This window comes from Camellia sinensis, chromosome 6, assembly GCF_055761805.1.
Source record: "Camellia sinensis isolate YWXY chromosome 6, ASM5576180v1, whole genome shotgun sequence".
Classification (NCBI taxonomy): domain Eukaryota; kingdom Viridiplantae; phylum Streptophyta; class Magnoliopsida; order Ericales; family Theaceae; genus Camellia; species Camellia sinensis.
Window position 1 is genome coordinate 191379842 of NC_138966.1, and position 20684 is coordinate 191400525.

The following is a 20684-nucleotide window of genomic DNA, read 5'->3' on the forward strand; positions in this document are numbered from 1 at the left end:
CTAAAATGAGGCTATTAGGTGGACAAAACAAAAGGGGCCATTTTTAAGTATAATGACATGATTCTGTCCTAGGATTATCTGTTATGGACTAAGTTGGCAGGAAAGCCCGAAAATGCTCACAATCTCTGAAGTAAAGAAAAGCCCGGAAAGTTGACAGGAATAGGTCCAGTAAGATTGTTGCCTGCTAAATCACTGCACATTTTTTGTCAATGATTGGTTCAAAAGTCCGGAAAATTGTTAGTATCATGGATAACTAGAATTTTCAAGGATACAGTCACTACAGGAATTTTTGGCATTAGTGACGTTTAAAAAACGCCACTATAAGTCTCGAAACGCCGTTAAAGGATAAAATGATGTTTGTAACTTGCGTCGAAGATACGGCCGCCGTCTTAGGTATATGACATTTATCAAACGTCACTAATGACTTTGGCCGGCGCTTTTTAAAACGCCGTAATTTCTTAAACATCCTTTATGTTTAAACCGTAACAGTTGAATACTGACGTCATATGACAACATTTAGTGACGTTTTTTCAAAAACGCCATCTTTTCTATTACAGTTATATGCTGACATCATATAACGACATTTAGTGACGTTTTTCAAAAACGCCATCTTTTCTCCTTATTTAAAAAAAAAATAACGCCTGCTATTTGTAGAAAGAAAAAATATAAATAAATTTCTTTTGCACTCACTAAATCTGCAAAATAAGGATTTAATTGTCAAATTGCACTATTAGCTAAACTAAAAACAAAAGTCAAGGATTTTATACAGAAGCACATAAACTAAAAACAAATCAAACAAGTTTAATTCCTCTTTCATCCTCTTCCAGATTGTTAAAATATTACATTTAAATTGTAACATTTCCTACTTATTTATATTTAACCACAAACCATACCCCAAAAAATGTTAAAAAACCATCAAAATATTAGATAACTCATTCATGGGCCAATGCTTATTTCAAGGAACAAGCTGGCCAATGCTCCTACAAAAAACCACTGGAATCAGTCATAAAAAAATAAAGAAACTAACCCAAAAAGAAAAAAAGAAAATAAAAAGTTAGCAAATTATAATCATTGCCAATCCCTCCGCAGTTTTTACTATACAATATTAATCAACAAGTTTATGTTTCAGAAATAAGCTACAACACAAGTTCTGAATAAGTCTAGGCATCAGTAGAACCTCATGTTGATGTAGACAAGCTTCAAATCTTCTCCTATTTCTTTCTGTAGTTCCAGAAAACCAGATGAACCAAGCCCAATATGTTCAATTTCCAATACTTGAATACCTATGCCCAAAAATTTTCCCAAAGGTGCTCCAACTTTGCTGGAGGACAGCAATATTAGAACCAATACATCTGGAAATGAAATAACAAGAGTGGAAGTCTAAACTCTGTTAGATTGAAACTACATAAGCCAGACTAACCTGCCAAGGCCATTTTCTCCAATAGATAGAGAATCCAGTGGCCTCTTTAAAGTTGAAAGAACACCTACAAGTTAACTCACTCTATTACATGAAGGCTCACAATTTTCCACTTTCAAATCAGCAAAGTGAGAGTCCCTTTCAGACATCTTAACAAAGTAGGGGATTAAACTCCTGAAAAGTCTGGAACAAGTTGTAAGACTGACTGAACTGGACAAAACCTTGTCCTAACTCAACAACAAAAAAGAACATATCACTATTTTCATTAAAAAAATCAAACTAACTTGATTCCATCGTCCTGAAGAGGATTGTCACTTACATCCAGAATTTTTAAGGTAGGCATATGAGCCAAGGCATTTTTAAGACTCTCTGCATCATCTTTGTGTTAGATTATTCCCCCTGAATACAAAGAAGTAACCTTGTCATGCACTAACAATGTTTGAAACAAAAGAAAAAATCCCTTGAAGTTGAAATTGGATTTGCAAGAAGACACAGAGATTATACATCAATGGGGGATACCTTAGATTGAGCACACTTAATGATTGCAATGACTTACCGAAGACAAGGACCTACCACCAAAATGCGATGAGCTTTAGTAGTTGCAAACACTCCTCTGACCAAGTGAAATGCAACCTGATGTCCATGATGACATATATAGTTTAACGAAGCTTAGGCACATATCACATGTTCAGGTTCTCACTGAACCAGCAGAACTGCACTGCATAAAGCACTGGAAAAGAAAACCACAATATGTAGAAAAGTGAAAGGTGCAATTTCTAGAACTTGGATGGTTAAGTTGATCTTGGTTGTCTCCACATACACGCTGTTAACCTCTGTCCTTGATTTGGTCTTCATCTTTATCCTTTTTACCCCTCTCTCGATGACTCTAGTGATAACAAAACCCTCTCTTAAAACCAACGAGTATCACATTGGTTTTACACTGTGTCTTTAAACCTATTCAAACCCTAAAAGTACCACAAATCCTGACCAACCTTGAAGTTCTTAAACTCAAGTAGTATTATGCCAAACTGGTAAAAAAGCAGAAACAAAAATATTAAACAAATAAATCCTTCTGTAATTTGTGACGCTAAATCCACAACATTAGATATGCCATTTGATGCCTTATGCGATGGAAAAGCTACCCTATTTGAATAAACATATATACCCTGTTACATCATCCTTAAAAGTTTCACATTTTTTTTTTTTATAAACATGAAAGAAAATTTTATTAGAGAACATGCCAAGGGGGCACAATCTCCAACTTTTTCTTCAGAAAAACAATTGTATCATGCTCCCCCCAAGTTGAAAGCAGCTCTAATGGATTGCTGGGAATTAGAAATTGAACATTTCTGCAATAGAATTTTCAAATGCTAATGAATAGTTGGTGAACCCAGCAACTTGAAATTTATTTTTAAAAAAAAAAGAAAAAGAAAGAGAGCAAGCTTGATGTCATGCGAAGTTCAGTAAGCCCTGGATTACATTAGCAAAAATGTATATCAAGCTTAGGACAATATGGAACTTGAACTTTGTTTTATGCTCGTAAGGTTGTAATAGATTGATGACCATACAGAAACAATTTATTTCGCTAAGCTATTTTGTTGCTGTATTCTCATATAAAGAAGAGAATTAGCCCAGCAGGAAGAGTGTTTCCTCACAAAAGTAATCAACTTGAATTTGAATTATTATCGACCTAGTTCACCATGAAGCGCCACTACCAACACTGAACAAGCCCAGCTGAGCTCATAGTGACGGAGCCAAAGAACTCATCGCACCCCCTTCCCCTCTCAACATTTATATAATGTATAGATTAATTCATTTACCAAATTCCGAGACATGCAAAACCACAATAATAAAATTTAAGCAATTGTAGAATGCTAATTCTTTCCGTTATTATTATATAGGCATAATAAACTACATGCTGAATTCAAAAAAGGTTAAAAGGGCTGCTGCCAAAAACGCCCTTCTTACATTGAAACTGTTTTGCCTATTGGTGTTTCAAACTCACAGGTTTAAGAACAAAAACAAAGTATGGTCTGCTTCTTCCTCCCAAGATTCAAATTTCAAAGTATGGTCTCGGGCAGAGAAATAAAAATTCCAGGTAATCCTATAAGGTGTTGCAAAAACATACAGATCAATACAGGTCCAGCTGTGAGCTGCAGAAGTTTGTGGAAAGAAAAATAAAGTTAAGAAAACCAACATTGAAAGAGTAGCATGACAAGCAAGAAAATTAGGCATATATTCAAAATTGAAACTCATAAGTCCAAAACAAACTCTGAATATATGCGAGTGTGGAGGCTGTTGTAGATGCAGCCAATTGGCTGTGGATATAGGCTCACACTTGAATATCAAATTTTAATTTCAAAATGGTTAGTCCAAATACATTAACATGGTCATTTTTGCAATTCACTTGATATTCGTGTTACTACTGTAAGACATATTGAGAGAGGGCCTACCTCATTTAAGTTATAACTTGACTCTCGAAGTCTCTCACTCCAGAAATTAATGTCCCAGTGGGTCAATTCTTCAGATTCTACACAGCACCTTGACTTTTAGCAAAATCTTTGAGCTCCTGCATGTCTTTGATAATTGAAAGAACAACCAGGAAAAAAAATAATTAATAAAGAGGTTGTTAGGGAAAACTTTCTTTTTTGGTCATGAACAATTCCATAACTAGAGCATCAACCAGAGAGCATCCAAGATATCTATATGATTGATTGCTATAATCAGGTGAGTGAAGAAAGATTCTACACTAATAAACCTTTATAATGAATAAATACGCCATTAGGACAGAAAAATGGTTGAAGATACAAACCAATAGAAAAGATGTACCATCACACAAAATACGGCTCCGACTAGCAAAATTCGATCGGAGAGATTGAATATTACCATAATAGCAAACACAAAATGGAGGCTTTTAACTATATAAGACACAAAATGATTTTGTAAAGATGCATAAAATGTCTGGAGGAGCCAATTGGCAAGTAATTAGTGCCATAATATCTGATAGCTACTCATGAACTTACATATAAGCAAGGTGTGGTATCCTGCTCAGGTCAGGGATTGGTCCTTCAAGCTACAGTTCCTAAGACTCCTGATACAGTCAATAATACTGATTCATAAGCAATCTCAAGAAGCACTGAAACATATGCATATGCATGTTCCTCAATCTCATAAGAAAAGAGCATAAAGCTTTCAAGGAAAAGAAAGGTAGTCAATAGATAGTTGACGTGTCATGAACTCTCCATCTCCTCTAAATGTAGCTTAATTTTTTATTTAAATCAAAGAAGAAAAAAAGAAGAAGAGGCATTATGAAGCTAAAGCATCATGCATCTTGGCTTACATCTCATGCAAAAATAGAATAGATAACATGACACTTTGCCTCAAGCTTAAACATTTTCTATTTACTTACAAAATCATAAAAAAAAGCATATGCACTTACAACTTCAACAATCGAGACATGTTGCCATAAGAATCTGGTATTGTAGCCCCATCAAAGTGGTTGTTGTCCAGTTGACTGCCAAATGAAAAAAGAAGAAAACTTATGAGACATTAAACACAAGATACTTTGTGCTCCTTCAATAGGCTAAACATGGTTTCCTCATTAACATAATGAAGAAAAAATCAAAAGCAATATTATAGAGATAATCTTCATGGAGGGTGACATGCTATTTTTACACCCATACACATTCACATGTATATATATATATTCTTCTTTACAGATGCATTGTACACACCAACTCAACAAAGCCTCAGATCCCAGATATCCCACCTATTTGGGGTCTCTGCTCTTGATGTATAACACACATACAAAATATAATGTACTCAACCTTGTATTCATTTATGAGGAAACTAATAGAGTGATTTTGTATTCTAATGACTACAAAAGTAGAAAACGTATAGTATCAGTAGACTAGGCAGATTGGCGAGCTCTCACGGAAGATGCCCAGATAAATTATTATTGTCAAGTAACCTACGGAATTTTACATCATTCAGATAGAAAGGAAAAAAGAACGGATTTTGGTACCCCATGCTATGTGAGTCAATTAAACAAAAATGCCTTTAGATTGTATTTGAATCTTGAATTTGTGGACAAAAAGGAAAAACAAGGGAAAAATGACCAAAATTTAATAGTTTAGTACACCATGTCATGCGAGTCAATTAAACAATAAGTATTGATAGGTTATGCTTGAATCTTGAATTCGAATACGAATTGTGAATAGAAACGATAGACCAAATTAGACAATTTTTAATTCATGCCATTTTTGACAACACTAAATGGTGGAACAAAGAAGTGGATGATCCCATAAAAAAAATATTCATATGATTATGATGTTACTAGGCAAGCGCGCTTTCTATTGCCTACCTTGCTAGCCATATCAGCAAAAGATGCATTACCTCCATGTTCACTGTTAACACATATTTTTGTATTTTCAAACAATGTCACAATCAATTTAAAAGGCTGTTGAGGCTTATGGATTAAGACTCACTTCGAAGATCAAGGAAAACAGCTTACAACAAAACCTTGCGGCTTAAAAAACCAAAGGCTCGAGCCCAAGAAGCAAGGCTCTTATAAAAGACAAGCATCACACTTAAACTGATCTTATGCCTGCAATGCATGCTTGTAAGAACCCACATTTTTCATCTTAATCATGTTCATGAGCATTTGCATGATTACGACTTGTTAAGCTTGCATGTGTGTGTTGTGACTTGTTTTGCTTTAACAAGTGAGATTCGTGCCTTGATTTGAAGCCTTGTGATTCGTCTAAGCGTAGTGTACCTGTCTTGTTCCTTCCTTGATGTAAAAACTTAGGTCACGCCTTGCCTCTAGCCGATGTTATTCCAAGCCGAGGTCACCCTTAGTCTAGTAGTAGCATCTTGGAACCCCTTGTTGACCTCAGTCCTTGCCTCGACCACGTTAGCCGAGATGTTACCTTGCACCCCAGTGATCTCGTCCTGGAGCGGTATGACCTAGGCCGAGGTGTGGCGCATCTAGGCCAAGATGTGGCACAGCTTAGTCAAGTGTTATCCTTCCTAGCCGAGGTCATTGTCACCCCTTGCCGAAGTGTCATTCTGTGTAGCTTGTTAGATACGCCTTGTTGTCAGCCGATGTCATTGCCCTGTCAGAGAGCCCATACCGTTTTGCTTGTTGAACAACCTTCCACCATGCCTTGTCGGGTCTGTCAGGCACCTTTTCAGGTAAAACCCAATCAGCCGCCGCCACGTGTCTCAGCAGAGGGTTAACCCCAGAACCGGGTATAGAAAACTATCATTTGGTGTCATAAACTTGTTTTGTAGAGAGAGAAGCTCTAGGAGGAAGAAAGAGTTTAGAGTGAGGAAGTAGACCTTCAAGCTTGATTTCTAGAGATCCAACCGTTAGATCCGCGTTCTAAGGTTAGATTCTTGATCTACTCGTGATGTTCATTATGTTCATGTATTTGCATTGCATGATCGGAAATGATTTGTAAGCCATGCATCGTTTTGAAGCTCGATTCTAGAAAGAGAAAATGACATTCATGTGTTCTTCAAGAAAGTCTTGTTTTGATCCGAAAGCTTTTCGCCTAGACTCATGTTTTGTGTTTGATTCTTGCATGATTTTCAACCATGGGTACCCAGGTCCACGTTTTCAAACTCGTGGCATGAAAAATCCCAGATTTGTGATAACAGATTTTAATTGAACATTCATATCTTCATGTTTTCACGCTCATGTTCTTCATGTTCATCAGTAGAGAGAAACCCAGAGTTTCCCCTACCTCCTTTCCTTGCATGTGGCCCTCGGGAACACACCTCAGCAAGGAGGTGTGGAACCTCGGCTTAGACCTGAATGGTGCCCAGTATGTTTTCCAAAATCATTTGCATGCATGTTAGACTTGTTTTGAGGAATATGTTCAAGTACGCTTTGCCATGTGATTGTAGGACTTGGACCTTGCTTGACCCCGACGTTTGAAGAATTATGTGAGTGGTATTTTTAATAAAGCTATGTTACACTTGCTTTCATAAATCTCGTCTTGCCTTGTTTTGAAAAGTACTTGATCTAGCATGAATGACTATCCCTATTTTGTATATCAAATGCTATCTTGTTTTGATGACTTGTCTTGACAGTCCTTAGTGCTAGAGGACTATAAACTTTCGCAGCACAGCTTGTCTTGACAGTCCTTAGTGCTAGAGGACTATATACTTTCGCAGCACAGCTTGTCTTGACAGTCCTTAGTGCTAGAGGACTATAAACTTTCGCAGCACAGCTTGTCTTGACAGTCCTTAGTGCTAGAGGACTATAAACTTTCGCAGCACAGCTTGTCTTGACAGTCCTTAGTGCTAGAGGACTATAAACTTTCGCAGCACAGCTTGTCTTGACAGTCCTTAGTGCTAGAGGACTATAAACTTTCGCAGCACAGCTTGTCTTGACAGTCCTTAGTGCTAGAGGACTCTAAACTTTCGCAGCACAGCTTGTCTTGAAACTCTTGTCTTGATATGTCATCACCCCTTGAAATAAGTAGATGTTATTAACATCCAAGGAACATGAAAGCCGGCAAATGAACTTGATTTCCCTCTTGATCGAAAAGTATGCTATGTATAGTTTTGAAAGAAATCTTGGATATCAATCATGCAAAACCTTTATTTCTAGTATCATTCACTGAGTATCCAAGCTCACCCTCTCTATATATATGTAGGTGATGAACCAGAAGGCATTGAGGCCTAGACGTGATTGCCGATGTGTTTTGGGTGCTTTGCCGACATGTTTTGGAATTGCGTTTTGCATCGTCTTGAAGATTATGCTTCTCGGCTTATGTTTTCTTTGTTTGTTTTGGCATATGTCGGCTTGAGAAGCCTTTTGGTCAGGATGTATTTTGTGTTCCATTTTGTTGTATCTAAAATTGTAAGACTTGTAAAGATGTTTGATGTATGGCATTCCATTGGACTTATGCACGGCTCTCATGGACAACTCGGTTTATATGTATATTTTGCTTCCGCTCTTGTAAGCCCCATATTCCATACTCTGATTGTGTGTGATTTTTGTAAGACGGCCTTCGGTAACCTCGGGTTACTGGCCATCACGGCACCAAACTACTAGGGGCGGTTTGGGGGCGTGACAATACTTCTCAACCTAGCCCAATGCAAGCAACCTATACCGATCATCACAAACTTACTTTTTAATTGTCAGTCTTGCTAGTTTATTTCAACACATTAAGATACACACATTCTACAAATCACACCACTAGTTATAGATATCACTATTTTTACTTCTTTGCACGGTCAGTTAGAAGTTTAAATCATAACAACTGGGTAGCTAAATTAAATTTCTATGAACTTTGCACAAATAATTTGCTCCCCAAACATAGAATCCCAAAAATAGTTGTAAGACATTGGTGTCCTCATATAGTTTTAAAAATCTCATCATTTCATAACTTTTATTCTATTATTAATACCTTGCAGATTTTCTAATTTAGGCCTTAGTCCTATCAAATTTTGGCATTTCATCGTCTCCAAGGTAACTCATAAACCATTTTAGAGCATGTCCAACCTTTCCCCAATTTTTTCAACTAATTTGATTTCAAATTTGAGTAAAAAAAACTTGACTTTATGTGAACTACTCAAATCCTTTCATTAAAATCTTTTTAAAAACCTTCATCTTATCCAAAATTCCCCTTTTCATCAAATTGATCAAGAAAACCCATCTCCAATGCTTCATTTTTTTTTCTCTCATCAAATTCAAATTTACTTTATTGGTTCTCAATTTGATAAAAAAAATAACTCTCCCTTCATGAGATTTGATGAAATAATTAGAGATAATTTTAACACTTTTGAAGAAAAAAAACAAAAATAACTAAATGGGTATTCAACTAAGTCACAGTAACATCAAAATATCCATTAATTTCTTACTTTCCACAATTCCCAAACAATTGCTAAAGGTAATACATCCCAAACCACTGTAATTTTCTTTCTAATAGGAAAAACAAGCCACCATAAGAGTAATTGTTACAAACATAAACAGATTTCAATAAACAAATAAAAAATTACAGTCTTATATCAGTTACATGAGTACAAAATTCAATTACCTACACATCAGATTTTACACACTCAAGCCAAATTTCAAGTATATATATACATATGAAATCAAAACAGCTACCAAAGCAAACAAACATCAAAAACCCAAACCGATTCAAATCATATTTTCCTAATTTTATAAACCAACCTAGTGAGCTCACAATGGTGAAAGGGGCAGTTTCGAAGAAGAGGATTTCAATGTAGAGTTTCATAGAATGGAGATGGAGAAAGGGAGAGAAAAAGTTACAGCGAAAGAGAGAGAGAGAGAGAGATACCCTGAGGTGAAATCGAGGGCACATTATGTTCGCGGGATAGTCTTCGAGGGCGAAGAACAGCTTCGAAGTCGTGTCCGAAGAAAGCTCTGTAGTCGTGTCTGAAGAAGGCGAAGAGGAGCTTCGGAGTCGTCTCTGAAGAGAGCTCCGGAGTCATGTCTGAAGAGGGCGAATAGGAGCTTCAGATTGGTCTGAAGAATAAGCGTTTTGGGAAAACAAAATGAAGAGGGTTTGTGGAACATACAACAATCGGTGGACAAAATTGTAACCGGTTAAGACGGTATTCAATATTTTCCATCAAATTATTTGATGGTTGAGATTAATTTATAAATATCTAATGATTTAAAATAAATGTGTACATGATGTGCACTATTTTATAACGTGCATATCTTAACAGCTCCCCTATATCTATACTATATATTAAGCAAAAGGGAGTTTTTAACCCCCAAAGCTTGTAGGAGCTCCAATATGCCAATCCTAATTTTCTAATTTTTTGTTTTTTTAAAAAAAAAAAAAAAACCTCAGCATTTATTAATTTCTCTCAACCCACAAGATTTTTTGACTTCTCTCATAATTATTGCAGTACCTTTTCCAAAACAAATATAAATATCTCTATCTATATCTATCTATTTATTTATATCTATCTCTAATCCACAAGTTTTGTGGGAGTTTCAATATCTAAACCTTAATTTCTTGATTTTTTTGATTTTTTTTGAAAAAAAAAACTTAGCATTTATTAAATTCTTCCAAGTCTTTTTAATTTTTCCAATACATACACTCTTTTTAACTTTTCGCATACTTATTGCAAATAGTGAGTCTTCTTTTTGTTTTCTCCTTCTTGACTTCTCACTTCTACACTTTCAACTTCAGTAACCACGTATGCAAACAGTAAGTCTTCTTTTGTTTTTTCTTTATTGACTTTTCCTTTTGTTTACTGTTTTAATATTGTAGTTAGATAGCGTATAAAAATATTTGTGATTTGTCTAGTGAATAAAAAATTATAATTTGATTTTTTAATATGAGTGAAGTTAGATAAATATAAATCTTCACAAAAAGAAAAATGTGATTATAATTAGTTGAATGATTCTTTTTTTTTTTAATGTGATTGTAGTTAGTTTAATAGTTCTTTTTTTTCATTTATTTATTTTATTATGGGAAAAATGTGATGTGATTGTACTTTGTTCAATGGCTCTTTTTTTTAATATGATTGTTGTAGTTAGTTCAATTGTTTTTTTTTTTAATGTTATTTAATCTTTTTATTTACTATTTTAATTTTATTTTTAATATGATTGAAGTTAAATAAGCATAAACGCTCACAAAGAAAAAAAAATGTGATTGTAATGTGATGTGATTGTAGTTTGTTTCAATGGCTCTTTTTTTTAATATGATTATTGTAGTTAGTTCAATGAGCTTTTTTTTTAATGTTATTTAATCTTTTTATTTACTATTTTAATTTTGTTTTTAATATGATTGACGTTAGATAAACATAAACACTCACAAAAAAAAAATGTAATTGTAGTTAATTCAATGGTTTTTTTTTTATTTTTAATGTGATTACAGTTAGTTTGGTTCTTTTATTTATTTATTTATTTATTTATTTTATTATGAGAAAAATGTGATACGATTGTAGTTTGTTCAATGGTTCTTTTTTTTTAATGTGATTTAATCTTTTATTTACTGTTTTAATGGTTTTTCTTTATAATTGTTTATGAAAAAAAATATGATTGTAGTTAGATAGCATAAAAATATTTCTGATTTGATTTGATTTGATTTTTTTCTGATTTGGTTTTTAAAGTACCAATTATTGATAATGATTAGATTGTATTTTGAAAAAAAAAATTATAATTGATTTTTTTAACTCACTGTGTTTTTTGAAAAAATTGTAAGTGGTTGTAGTTTGTTCAATGGCTATAAATAATCTCAATTTGAATTTCTAAATTTTTTATTAAAAAAAAAACTCAGCATTTATTGATTTGGTCAAAATGCCCTGATCAACATTTATTAACTTTTTTCAATCCACATATCTTTCCACATGCCTGCATTTATTGATTTGGTCAAAATTCCTTGACCAGCATTTAAAATCCACTCATACAAATAATTATAGATATAATCTGTGTATAGTTACTACAGCACCCTTTTCAACTTCTCTCATCCACTATGATTAGTGATAAGATTGTTAAATTATTTTTATAAAAAATCTTAAAAAAACATAATTTATATATTAAAAAAAAATCTAAAACAAATATAAATATTTATAATTATCTCGTGCATAGCACGGGTGATACGCTAGTATTGTATAAGGAAAATGGGGCTTCTAACCCACAAGCTTTGTGAAAGCTCCAATATCCCAATTCTAATTTTCTAATTTTTTGATTTAAAAAAAATGAATAACCTCTGCATTTATTGACTTCTCCCAAACCACAAACCTTTTTGACTTTTCTCATAAATACTACAACACTATTTTCAACTTCTCCCATACACTATGGTTAGTGATGGGATTGTTAAATATTTTTTATAAAAAATTAAAAAAAATAATTTATATATTAAAAAAATATCTAATACAAATATAAATATGCATAGTACGGGTGATATACTAGTTATTATTTACTACATATAACTCTGTTTCTATTTTCACCTTTGATATCCTGCACGAGAGAGAGAGAGAGGATAGCAAGATGGCGAGGGTGGCTAGGAAAGGACTTGGGTAGTGGGACGAGGGAGGTGGGGTGCATTTTATTTTATAATTTAGACCTTAATAATGATTATACATTAAAGATAGAACTGTAACAAAAAAATAAAAAGTAAACCAGTAGTTTTTGATGGTCGCACTATAATGGGTGTGGAATTAGCAACTCCCTCCCACTCCATGGGCCTTTACATGATCTACTCACAAGTCAAACAGCAGTTACTTTCAAAGCGATTTAGCGCCATAATTGTAATTTCTTCAACCACCCATTTTCCATATCATCCTCCTCCTCACGAATAAAACACACAACTTACAAATAAATAAATAAATAAAATTAATAAAAAAGCACCAACCGCCATTTTTGTTTTGACAGAAAGGCACACGTCTCTGGTCTGAGAGAGCCTGAACAGGGCACCACCACCCAATTGATTAGTGTCTCTTATGTTCTCTGTACAAACCACGAACACCTACCAGGTACGCGAGTTAATTAGCTTCAATTTAAAAATCAATCAATACCTTTATTCAAATTCATTTGTGATTTGTTGGTGTTCCATCTTTCTGCATAATCATTGGGATCCCGTCAGGGATATATGTTTGTACATGTCATTGGAATGAACCAAGAATGGACTTTACTTTCTTGGTTGATATATTGATCTGCTCAAATACCAACGAGTCAAGTAATCCTCCTAAGAACTGTACTGTACCTTGTAAAATAAACCAATTTCTCACTGGTTTAGAAAACAAAAAACCAAAGCAAAGAAAGAAGAAAAATGAAAACAAACAATCAATGTTCAACCAATATCATGATGATGAATAAGATTGTTTCGCGATGAACCAGGACAGGTAGTCCAACAAAGAAGGTGAATTTTAGAATGAGTTAACCTTTAAAAGGACAATCACTACTTATATAATTTGTAAGTAATTGTAAGTATTCAGAGTTTATAATTGATGTGTTGCACAAAAATTTTTGAATTTGGGGCCTTGACAGGAGTTTATAATTGATGGTTTATTGTGTGTGTACATATATGTGTGTGTGTGTGTGTGTGTGTGTGTAAGCAGGGAAGATTGAATAAGAAATAAGGGGAAAATGTCTGCAGCTGTGAAGGACATGGTGATGAGGTTGACAAGTCATGTAGGTGCTAAAAGAGTGGTACTGTTGAAGCACAAGTATGTAGATCACACTCAGATTGATTTTCTTAGAGGGAGTAATTACCGTAAACCGTTGGTTCATTTGAACCGGTCGTGCAGTCGAGTTCGGCTCGCTCGCTGCCAGGAAGTACTGCAATTCAGTGCAAATGGATTCACCAACCTCAAGCCCGAGAAAGGAAAGCGACAGCTTGGAAGCCGGTCCAGCTCACAAGCCATCCTAACCCCGGTTTCAGACCCGACTCCAACCATGAAGAAGGTATGCATTCTGACTATTTGAAATATTATTAGTAATGTCTTTTTATTTTTTTTATATTTATTTTTATTACTTGCGTGTGGCTTGACTAGATATCATGTCGAGCTTTAGCATCAAATTAGGCTAATATCATTGAAGTTGCTTCTGTTGGTTCAAGTTTTAGAAAGAATGAGTTATACGAGACTCCATGCTTCAAAGATTTTAGATATATCAATAGAGCAAGGATCCTCTAGAGTGATTTTTTCTTAAAGTTTCCTAAAGTGCTACAGTGTATGGTTGAGATTTACTGGCAAGTCACATCAATTTTTCTGATGTGACTTGTCAATAAATCTCAACCATACACTGTAGCACTTTAGGAAACTTTAGGAAAATTTCACTCTAGAGGATCCTTGGTGATATCAATAAAGAGGATAGTTCAACTGGCCAAAGAGAAATATTGATAGGCCAAATGTTGGTTGAAAGCCACTTAGAGTTTGCATTGTCGATACTCTGATAAAGTGAAGCCCATAATTGTCCAATAAAATATTTCATCTCAATTAAGTTTATTTTTAAAAGGTGGTTGAAAATTGACTTTTAAATTTTTATTTTTATTTTTTAGCTGTTTTTGAAAAAATATATAAAAATGATATGATTTAAAATGAGTTAAAAATTGACTTTCAATTTTTTTTTTTTAACTTTTCCCAAAAGTGCCTTTAGTTTTGGACCGAAATTTAATTTAGAACCAAAAAAGGATTCAACTCGAGATGTAGGAGTCTTCTGTTCATTTTTTTTTTTTTACAAATGATTTGGTTTACCTCCGGATCGGACCACCATATGCCCTATTTTAATTATTCAATTAATTAACCTTTTAGGCTCCAATGTGTTATAAAACATATTAGACTAATATGGTAATTATAATTACACAATTTTATCACGCTTGACTATATAGTTTTGAAAACATGTTTTTTTTTTTTGTGTGTGTGTTTTTGAAAATAAATGTGATTAAATTATATAGTTAAAACTATTAAACTAAATTAATTTATCCTATTTTTGTGTCTATTAATTCATTGGACTGTGCTTTCCTTCAGCCCAATGGCAAGGTTGTTCGGACCTATGAGCCCACTATTAATTATGCTTTGTTGATTCAAACTATTCATTTGTAGAGTCCTTTATGTATATGATTCACATACAAATTCGGTTGATCAAATAATCGTAACCCATTTAATTTATTACATATGTATCCAAAAAAATAGACGACAAATTTTTTTTATAAAGGCAAACTATCCATTTTTTTTGTGATAAATGTAATAGATTGAATAGGTTTTAATTATATGTACCCAAAAAAAAAAATAGGTTTTAATTATCAAATTGATATATTTTTTTTTCGTGAGTGATATATATAAAAAGTATTATAAATTAAACGGTTCAAATTATCAAAACATACTTATTTAAAATTTTACAGACCCAAACAATACCCTCCTGTCCAGATCAAATCGAAGTCGAGGCAATCCATAACCCTAACTCAATATACCACGGATAAATGTATGCAGAATTCTATTATGCACACCCCGTATCATATACACCATTAGTTACGTTATTTTGGTTTATAATTGTAACTAATTTTTTTATTTAGTTATGACATTATTTTGAAATATTTACTTATGATTTTTTTGTGTTTAATTATGATTTCTTTTATTTTTAATTATAACTCAAAAATTATAAATTTGTATAATTTTCTTCAATGTATATGGGGCAGAGGTATAGATAATTTAAGAAAATAAATTTTATTTACCCACTTGATTGGGGGAAAAAAAAACCACTGTGTAGCGTGGGAGCGAAGCATTCCTCCACCACCGCCTCGGCTACATCCTCTACAGTCCCAACAATGTTTCCATTTCAGATCACCGATCACCACCACCACCACCACCGCCACCACCTCTTTCCAATTGCTCCGCCTCAAACCACCACCTTCCATAGCCTACCTCCAATCACCACTGTTAAAACCCACACCACCCAACCCAGCACAGAAACACCCACTCTGATTCCAACATTCAATCCATACCAGAGAACACTCAAAACCCACCACTGAATTCAATTCAACCCACAACACAAATCCTCCACCACCACAATCTCTGATCTCTCTTCCTCAATGGAAAACCCTTCCCTTTCTTCCCACACCCATAATTTCTCTGCGTTTCAGGGCCTAGGGGTTTGATCATGGCCTTTTGGAAAACCCTCAGACTCCAATTTGAGTAACTGGGTATCAATCATGTTGGGATATTCTCTATTCTTGCATATAAGATTGGATTGGGATCTTCTATTTTGTCTCCATTGTGGAAGATGAGCTTGGTAAGAGTACAGGCATCAAAGCTTCTTTTTAAGACCATCTCCGACGGTCCATCAAAGTTGACATTAAATTTAAAATTTGGTAAAAAAGTTACTGTTTGGTGCTCTAACGGTTGCACCAAATCGATATTAAAATGAGATTTCACAAAACAATTCATCAAACTGATGACAGAATACTGATTTCATCAAAACACTGTTTGTGACCGTTGGGCGAGACTAACCGGTCAACCACCAAAAGGTTCAAACAATTCTAAGAAAAGGTTCAAACAGTTAATAAATAAATAAATAAATAAATTTTTTTTGTCTTACCAGTCAACCAGCCGGTTGACCAGCCAGTCGACCAACCGGTCGACCACTAAAAGGTTCAAAAAGTTCAAAAAAAAAAAAAAAAAAATTTCGCCTAACCAGTCGACCAACCGGTTGTCTCGGCGCAAATTTGATGAAAGTTCACCGTTAGAACGAGTGATATCAGATTTGGTAAAATGGGTCATTTTTTACTCAAATTTGATGAAAAAAGAAATGCACCGTTGGAGATGCTCTAATAAGCAACGTAAACCACCTATCAGATTCCTTTGCATGTCTGCCAACCCTTCAACTTTACACTTCCATGGTGCCTTGCAATGGAGCTTAGGTGGTGGTGTTGTACAAGGGTAAAATGGATAATTTAGGGAAAAAATATTTATTTATTGACATAAACAATTTTTGTTGGTTAACAAATAGTTGGTTGAGATTGATATTCTAAAATCCAAAAAACGGAGAGCAGTGATATTTCAAAGAACAAGAGGAGGGTTATTGTTATTTCAAGATATAGAAGGGATGTCTGTAATTTTTGGTGTGATCCCATTTACTTCCAAAAAAATTTGACCCACACATTAATTTTTTGGATATTTTTATGTAATAGAGCTGTTTGGCTAATTTTGTTGCACGCATTGAAGAGTTTTATTTTTATTTTAGTTTACGATGTTGTTATAAAAAAGTATTGTTGTAACTCACTTTTTTTTGTTTATTTTTTTAATGTTGACACAGCGAGTATTTACCTTTGGCAAGGTAAAGACTGAAGGCAACAAGGGCATGAAGTCTTTGGTGAGTTATTTACATCCATCTCCATTTAGAAACCCATGTTTAGCTTTTGTGTTTTTGGTTATTCATTCTTAAGTTTGACAGATATTTCCCTATTCATAAATGGTGATCACTGATAAGCTTTTAAGGCTGTGTCTTTTGGATTTGAGTAGTGCTTTGTGGAGGGAAAGGAAATGGAATAAAAAAGTGACAAAAATTTAGCTTCTATTTTTGTCATCTGTTTTTGGAGAATTCTACAATACACATCGCTTACCATAAACTATATGCACCCTTACTTATGCCAATTTTTTTTTAGTTATGATCAATTTTCTTTTTTTAGTTATGACACTATTCTGAGATGTTTGGTTATGCCTCATACAGTATTTGGTTATGATTTTTTTAGTTATGACTCAAAAAGTATGGAGTTATGCCATTTTTTTCTTTAATTATAAGATGCATATGGTGCGTACACACCCTTTCATGGGTGTGTACCATAGTCTTTCCCTTTGTTTCTTTTTCTTTTCTTTTTTTTTTCCCTCACAAATCTTTACAAAAACACAACTTAAAAGTCAGTAAAGCACTATGAAAGTTACCTTGGAACCTAACTGATTGAACCAATCAATGCAAGCCATTTCAACCTGTTTCAAGCTGAATTTTGGCTTGAATATCAATTTTTAACATAAAAGTGCCATATTCTTGGAAAATTTGACATATGCTGTTTAAATCTGACCCTCCTCAGGCCTGTAAAGACTGCCTCTTTTTTTTTTGCTATAGAAGTGTCGTAATAATTGATACTATTCTGTAACTATGATGTGTCTCGCAATTTTTATTTTCTTGTAAATTTTAGCTTTTAAGCAGATGAACCAAAACTTGTTTTTCTATTAACCGATCAAAACCCATTAATGGTGAGTCTGGTTTTTCAAATTTTATTGACATAATATGATAATCTGTGTTTTTTTTTGCATATACTACCTACTTGTCCAACATTTTAAACTTTGATAAATGTTTTTCTCCATATATGTTTGACATTGTGAATTTGTATCAATATTCTGAGTACTTTTGATGGACAAGAATTTGCATATATATGTATATTTTTAGTTGGGAGGTAAAGGAGCGAACTTGGCAGAGATGGCGAGCATTGGTTTGTCAGTGCCGCCAGGGCTTACCGTATCAACAGAAGCTTGCCAAGAGTATCAACAGAACGGCAAACAGCTACCGGATGGATTGTGGGAGGAAATATTGGAAGGCTTAGAGAGTGTCGAGATGGACATGGGGGCATTCCTTGGCGACCCTTCCAAGCCCCTCCTCCTTTCTGTTCGCTCTGGCGCCGCTGTAAGTGCCTTTTCGTTTGTGCATTCAGCTCTGGCATCTGTACATTGTTGACACTTGACACTATCTACTAGAAAAGTGGGCTTTTGCATGTTTGCCATCGCTAATAATAGTTTTTTTTTTTTTTTTTTAGTGACAGCATGAATAATAGTCACCGAAAATAAATATTAGTGATGGCGTAGTTACAGTCAGTAATAAGTGGTCGCAATTGATGGTTATTAGCAACAGAAAAAATAAGTAATAGTGACAGCTATGGCGTTGTCACAAAAAAGGGGTGGCAAAAATAAATTTTTGCAACGTGTAGGATGGAATGTGACTAGTCGAAAAGACACTTGTTCAACATAGGTCCGTCCCCTGCCCCAACAGTAACTTCTTTCATTTACAAAGGGCTTATTTTGAGCTATAAGAAATTCAAAATCACTTAATTTGAGCAAATGTGGAAGATGAAAGTATGAAACCATAGGTAGGAGTTTGCCTATCTTCTCCTTCAATCATTTTGTTGCCAAGTGCTTATTAACCCAATTTTCACATTTATAACTTAGATATCCATGCCCGGCATGATGGACACCGTTCTCAACCTCGGACTGAATGATGAAGTGGTTTCTGGTTTGGCTAAGAAAAGTGGAGAGCGGTTTGCATTTGATTCGTACAGACGCTTCCTTGACATGTTTGGCAATGTCGTAAGTGTTGCTTTATATTGTAAATCGCAACACTGTTGAGCAGAGTATTTCAAGACTGATAAAGACTTACATTTTTAGTTTTTTTGCTTTTGTTTTTGTTTACGTTGAAGGTAATGGGCATTCCACACTCATTGTTTGAGGAGAAATTAGAAATTTTGAAGAATGCAAAACGGATCAATCTTGATACTGAACTAACTGCCTCTGATCTTAAAAAGCTTGTGGAACAATACAAGAATGTCTACCTTGAAGCAAAGGGTGAAAAGTTTCCTTCAGGTACCAAGAAACATGATCACATGTTTTTATTTCTAAATTTGATTTTCTTCACCATAAGATCAGACTTTATGGTGAAATTGTACATAAGGTTGCCAATTTCCTATTTTCTGTTTAGATAAGTTTTTTGTTTTGTTTTTTCATAAAAGCCAAAAACAAAATGCTTGTTTGATATATACAAATATTTTGAAAACAAAAACAAATAAACATGATTGGTGAGTTGCGGTGGAGGTGGTGGCTGCCAATTTCCTATTTTCTGCTTACATAAAACAGGAAACAAGTTTTTTGTAAAAGCCGAAAACAAAAGCTTGTTTGATATATACAAATTTTTTTAAAACAACAATAAATAAACATGATTGGTGAGTTGCTGCGGAGGTGTTGGCTGGCGGTAGGGTGGACGGAGGGTGCCGAGGTCGGTTGGGGGCAGCCAAAGGTGGGGGGGGGAGTGAAAACTTGTTTTGAAAATTTTGGAATCAATTTTATTTTTATAAAAACGAATACAATATACCAAACAAGTTTTCATTTTTAATTTTCAAAAATAATTAAACAAAAATGAAGTGTTATAAAAAATCCCTAACATTATCAACATTTTGATTTCTAAATCCATTCTGCTTGTGTTCATATGCAGACCCAAAGAAACAATTACAATTAGCTATTAAAGCAGTTTTTGATTCGTGGAACAGCGCGAGAGCCATCAAATACCGCAGCATCAACCAGATAACCGGGTTAAAGGGTACAGCAGTGAATATTCAATGCATGGTGTTTGGGAATATGGGAAACACATCAGGGACAGGGGTCCTCTTCACTAGGAACCCGAGCACCGGCGAAAATAAGCTCTATGGGGAGTTTCTAGTTAATGCTCAGGTCTCCAAAATTCAACCCCCATTTTAGTTCTACATGTAATCAACATCATTCTATTGATCATTTTATTTTACCACAAACTATTTTAGCTTGAGTTTTAACATCTTTGAATAGGGAGAGGATGTGGTAGCTGGAATAAGAACACCGGAGGACTTGGACACCATGAAAAGTTGCATGCCTGAAGCTTACAAGGAGCTCGTGGAGAATTGCGAAATTTTAGAGCGACATTACAAGGATATGATGGTGAAATTTCTCATTTTCAATATGATGCTCTTCTATTTCTAATATTTTTCATGAGCTTTGATCTCAATTCTTGTCACGTAATGGTACACATTGAATG

General features: G+C 34.4%; 1 protein-coding gene across 2 annotated transcripts in view; it reads left to right on the forward strand.

Moving 5' to 3' along the window:
* Window positions 1-12749: 12749 nt before the first annotated feature.
* LOC114292731 (pyruvate, phosphate dikinase, chloroplastic) overlaps window positions 12750-20684 on the forward strand; it is a 29730-nt gene continuing 21795 nt past the window's right edge. The window contains exons 1-8 of one of the 2 annotated variants that reach the window (XM_028236755.2): window positions 12750-12892; window positions 13516-13823; window positions 17172-17228; window positions 18303-18536; window positions 19076-19213; window positions 19324-19486; window positions 20112-20347; window positions 20459-20587. In XM_028236755.2, the coding sequence (XP_028092556.2) occupies window positions 13527-13823; window positions 17172-17228; window positions 18303-18536; window positions 19076-19213; window positions 19324-19486; window positions 20112-20347; window positions 20459-20587 (1254 nt within the window). In that variant the 5' untranslated portion in view covers window positions 12750-12892; window positions 13516-13526. Of the gene's footprint in view, window positions 12893-13477; window positions 13824-17171; window positions 17229-18302; window positions 18537-19075; window positions 19214-19323; window positions 19487-20111; window positions 20348-20458; window positions 20588-20684 lie in introns of both variants that reach the window. The other variant, XM_028236754.2, reaches the window with a different exon arrangement.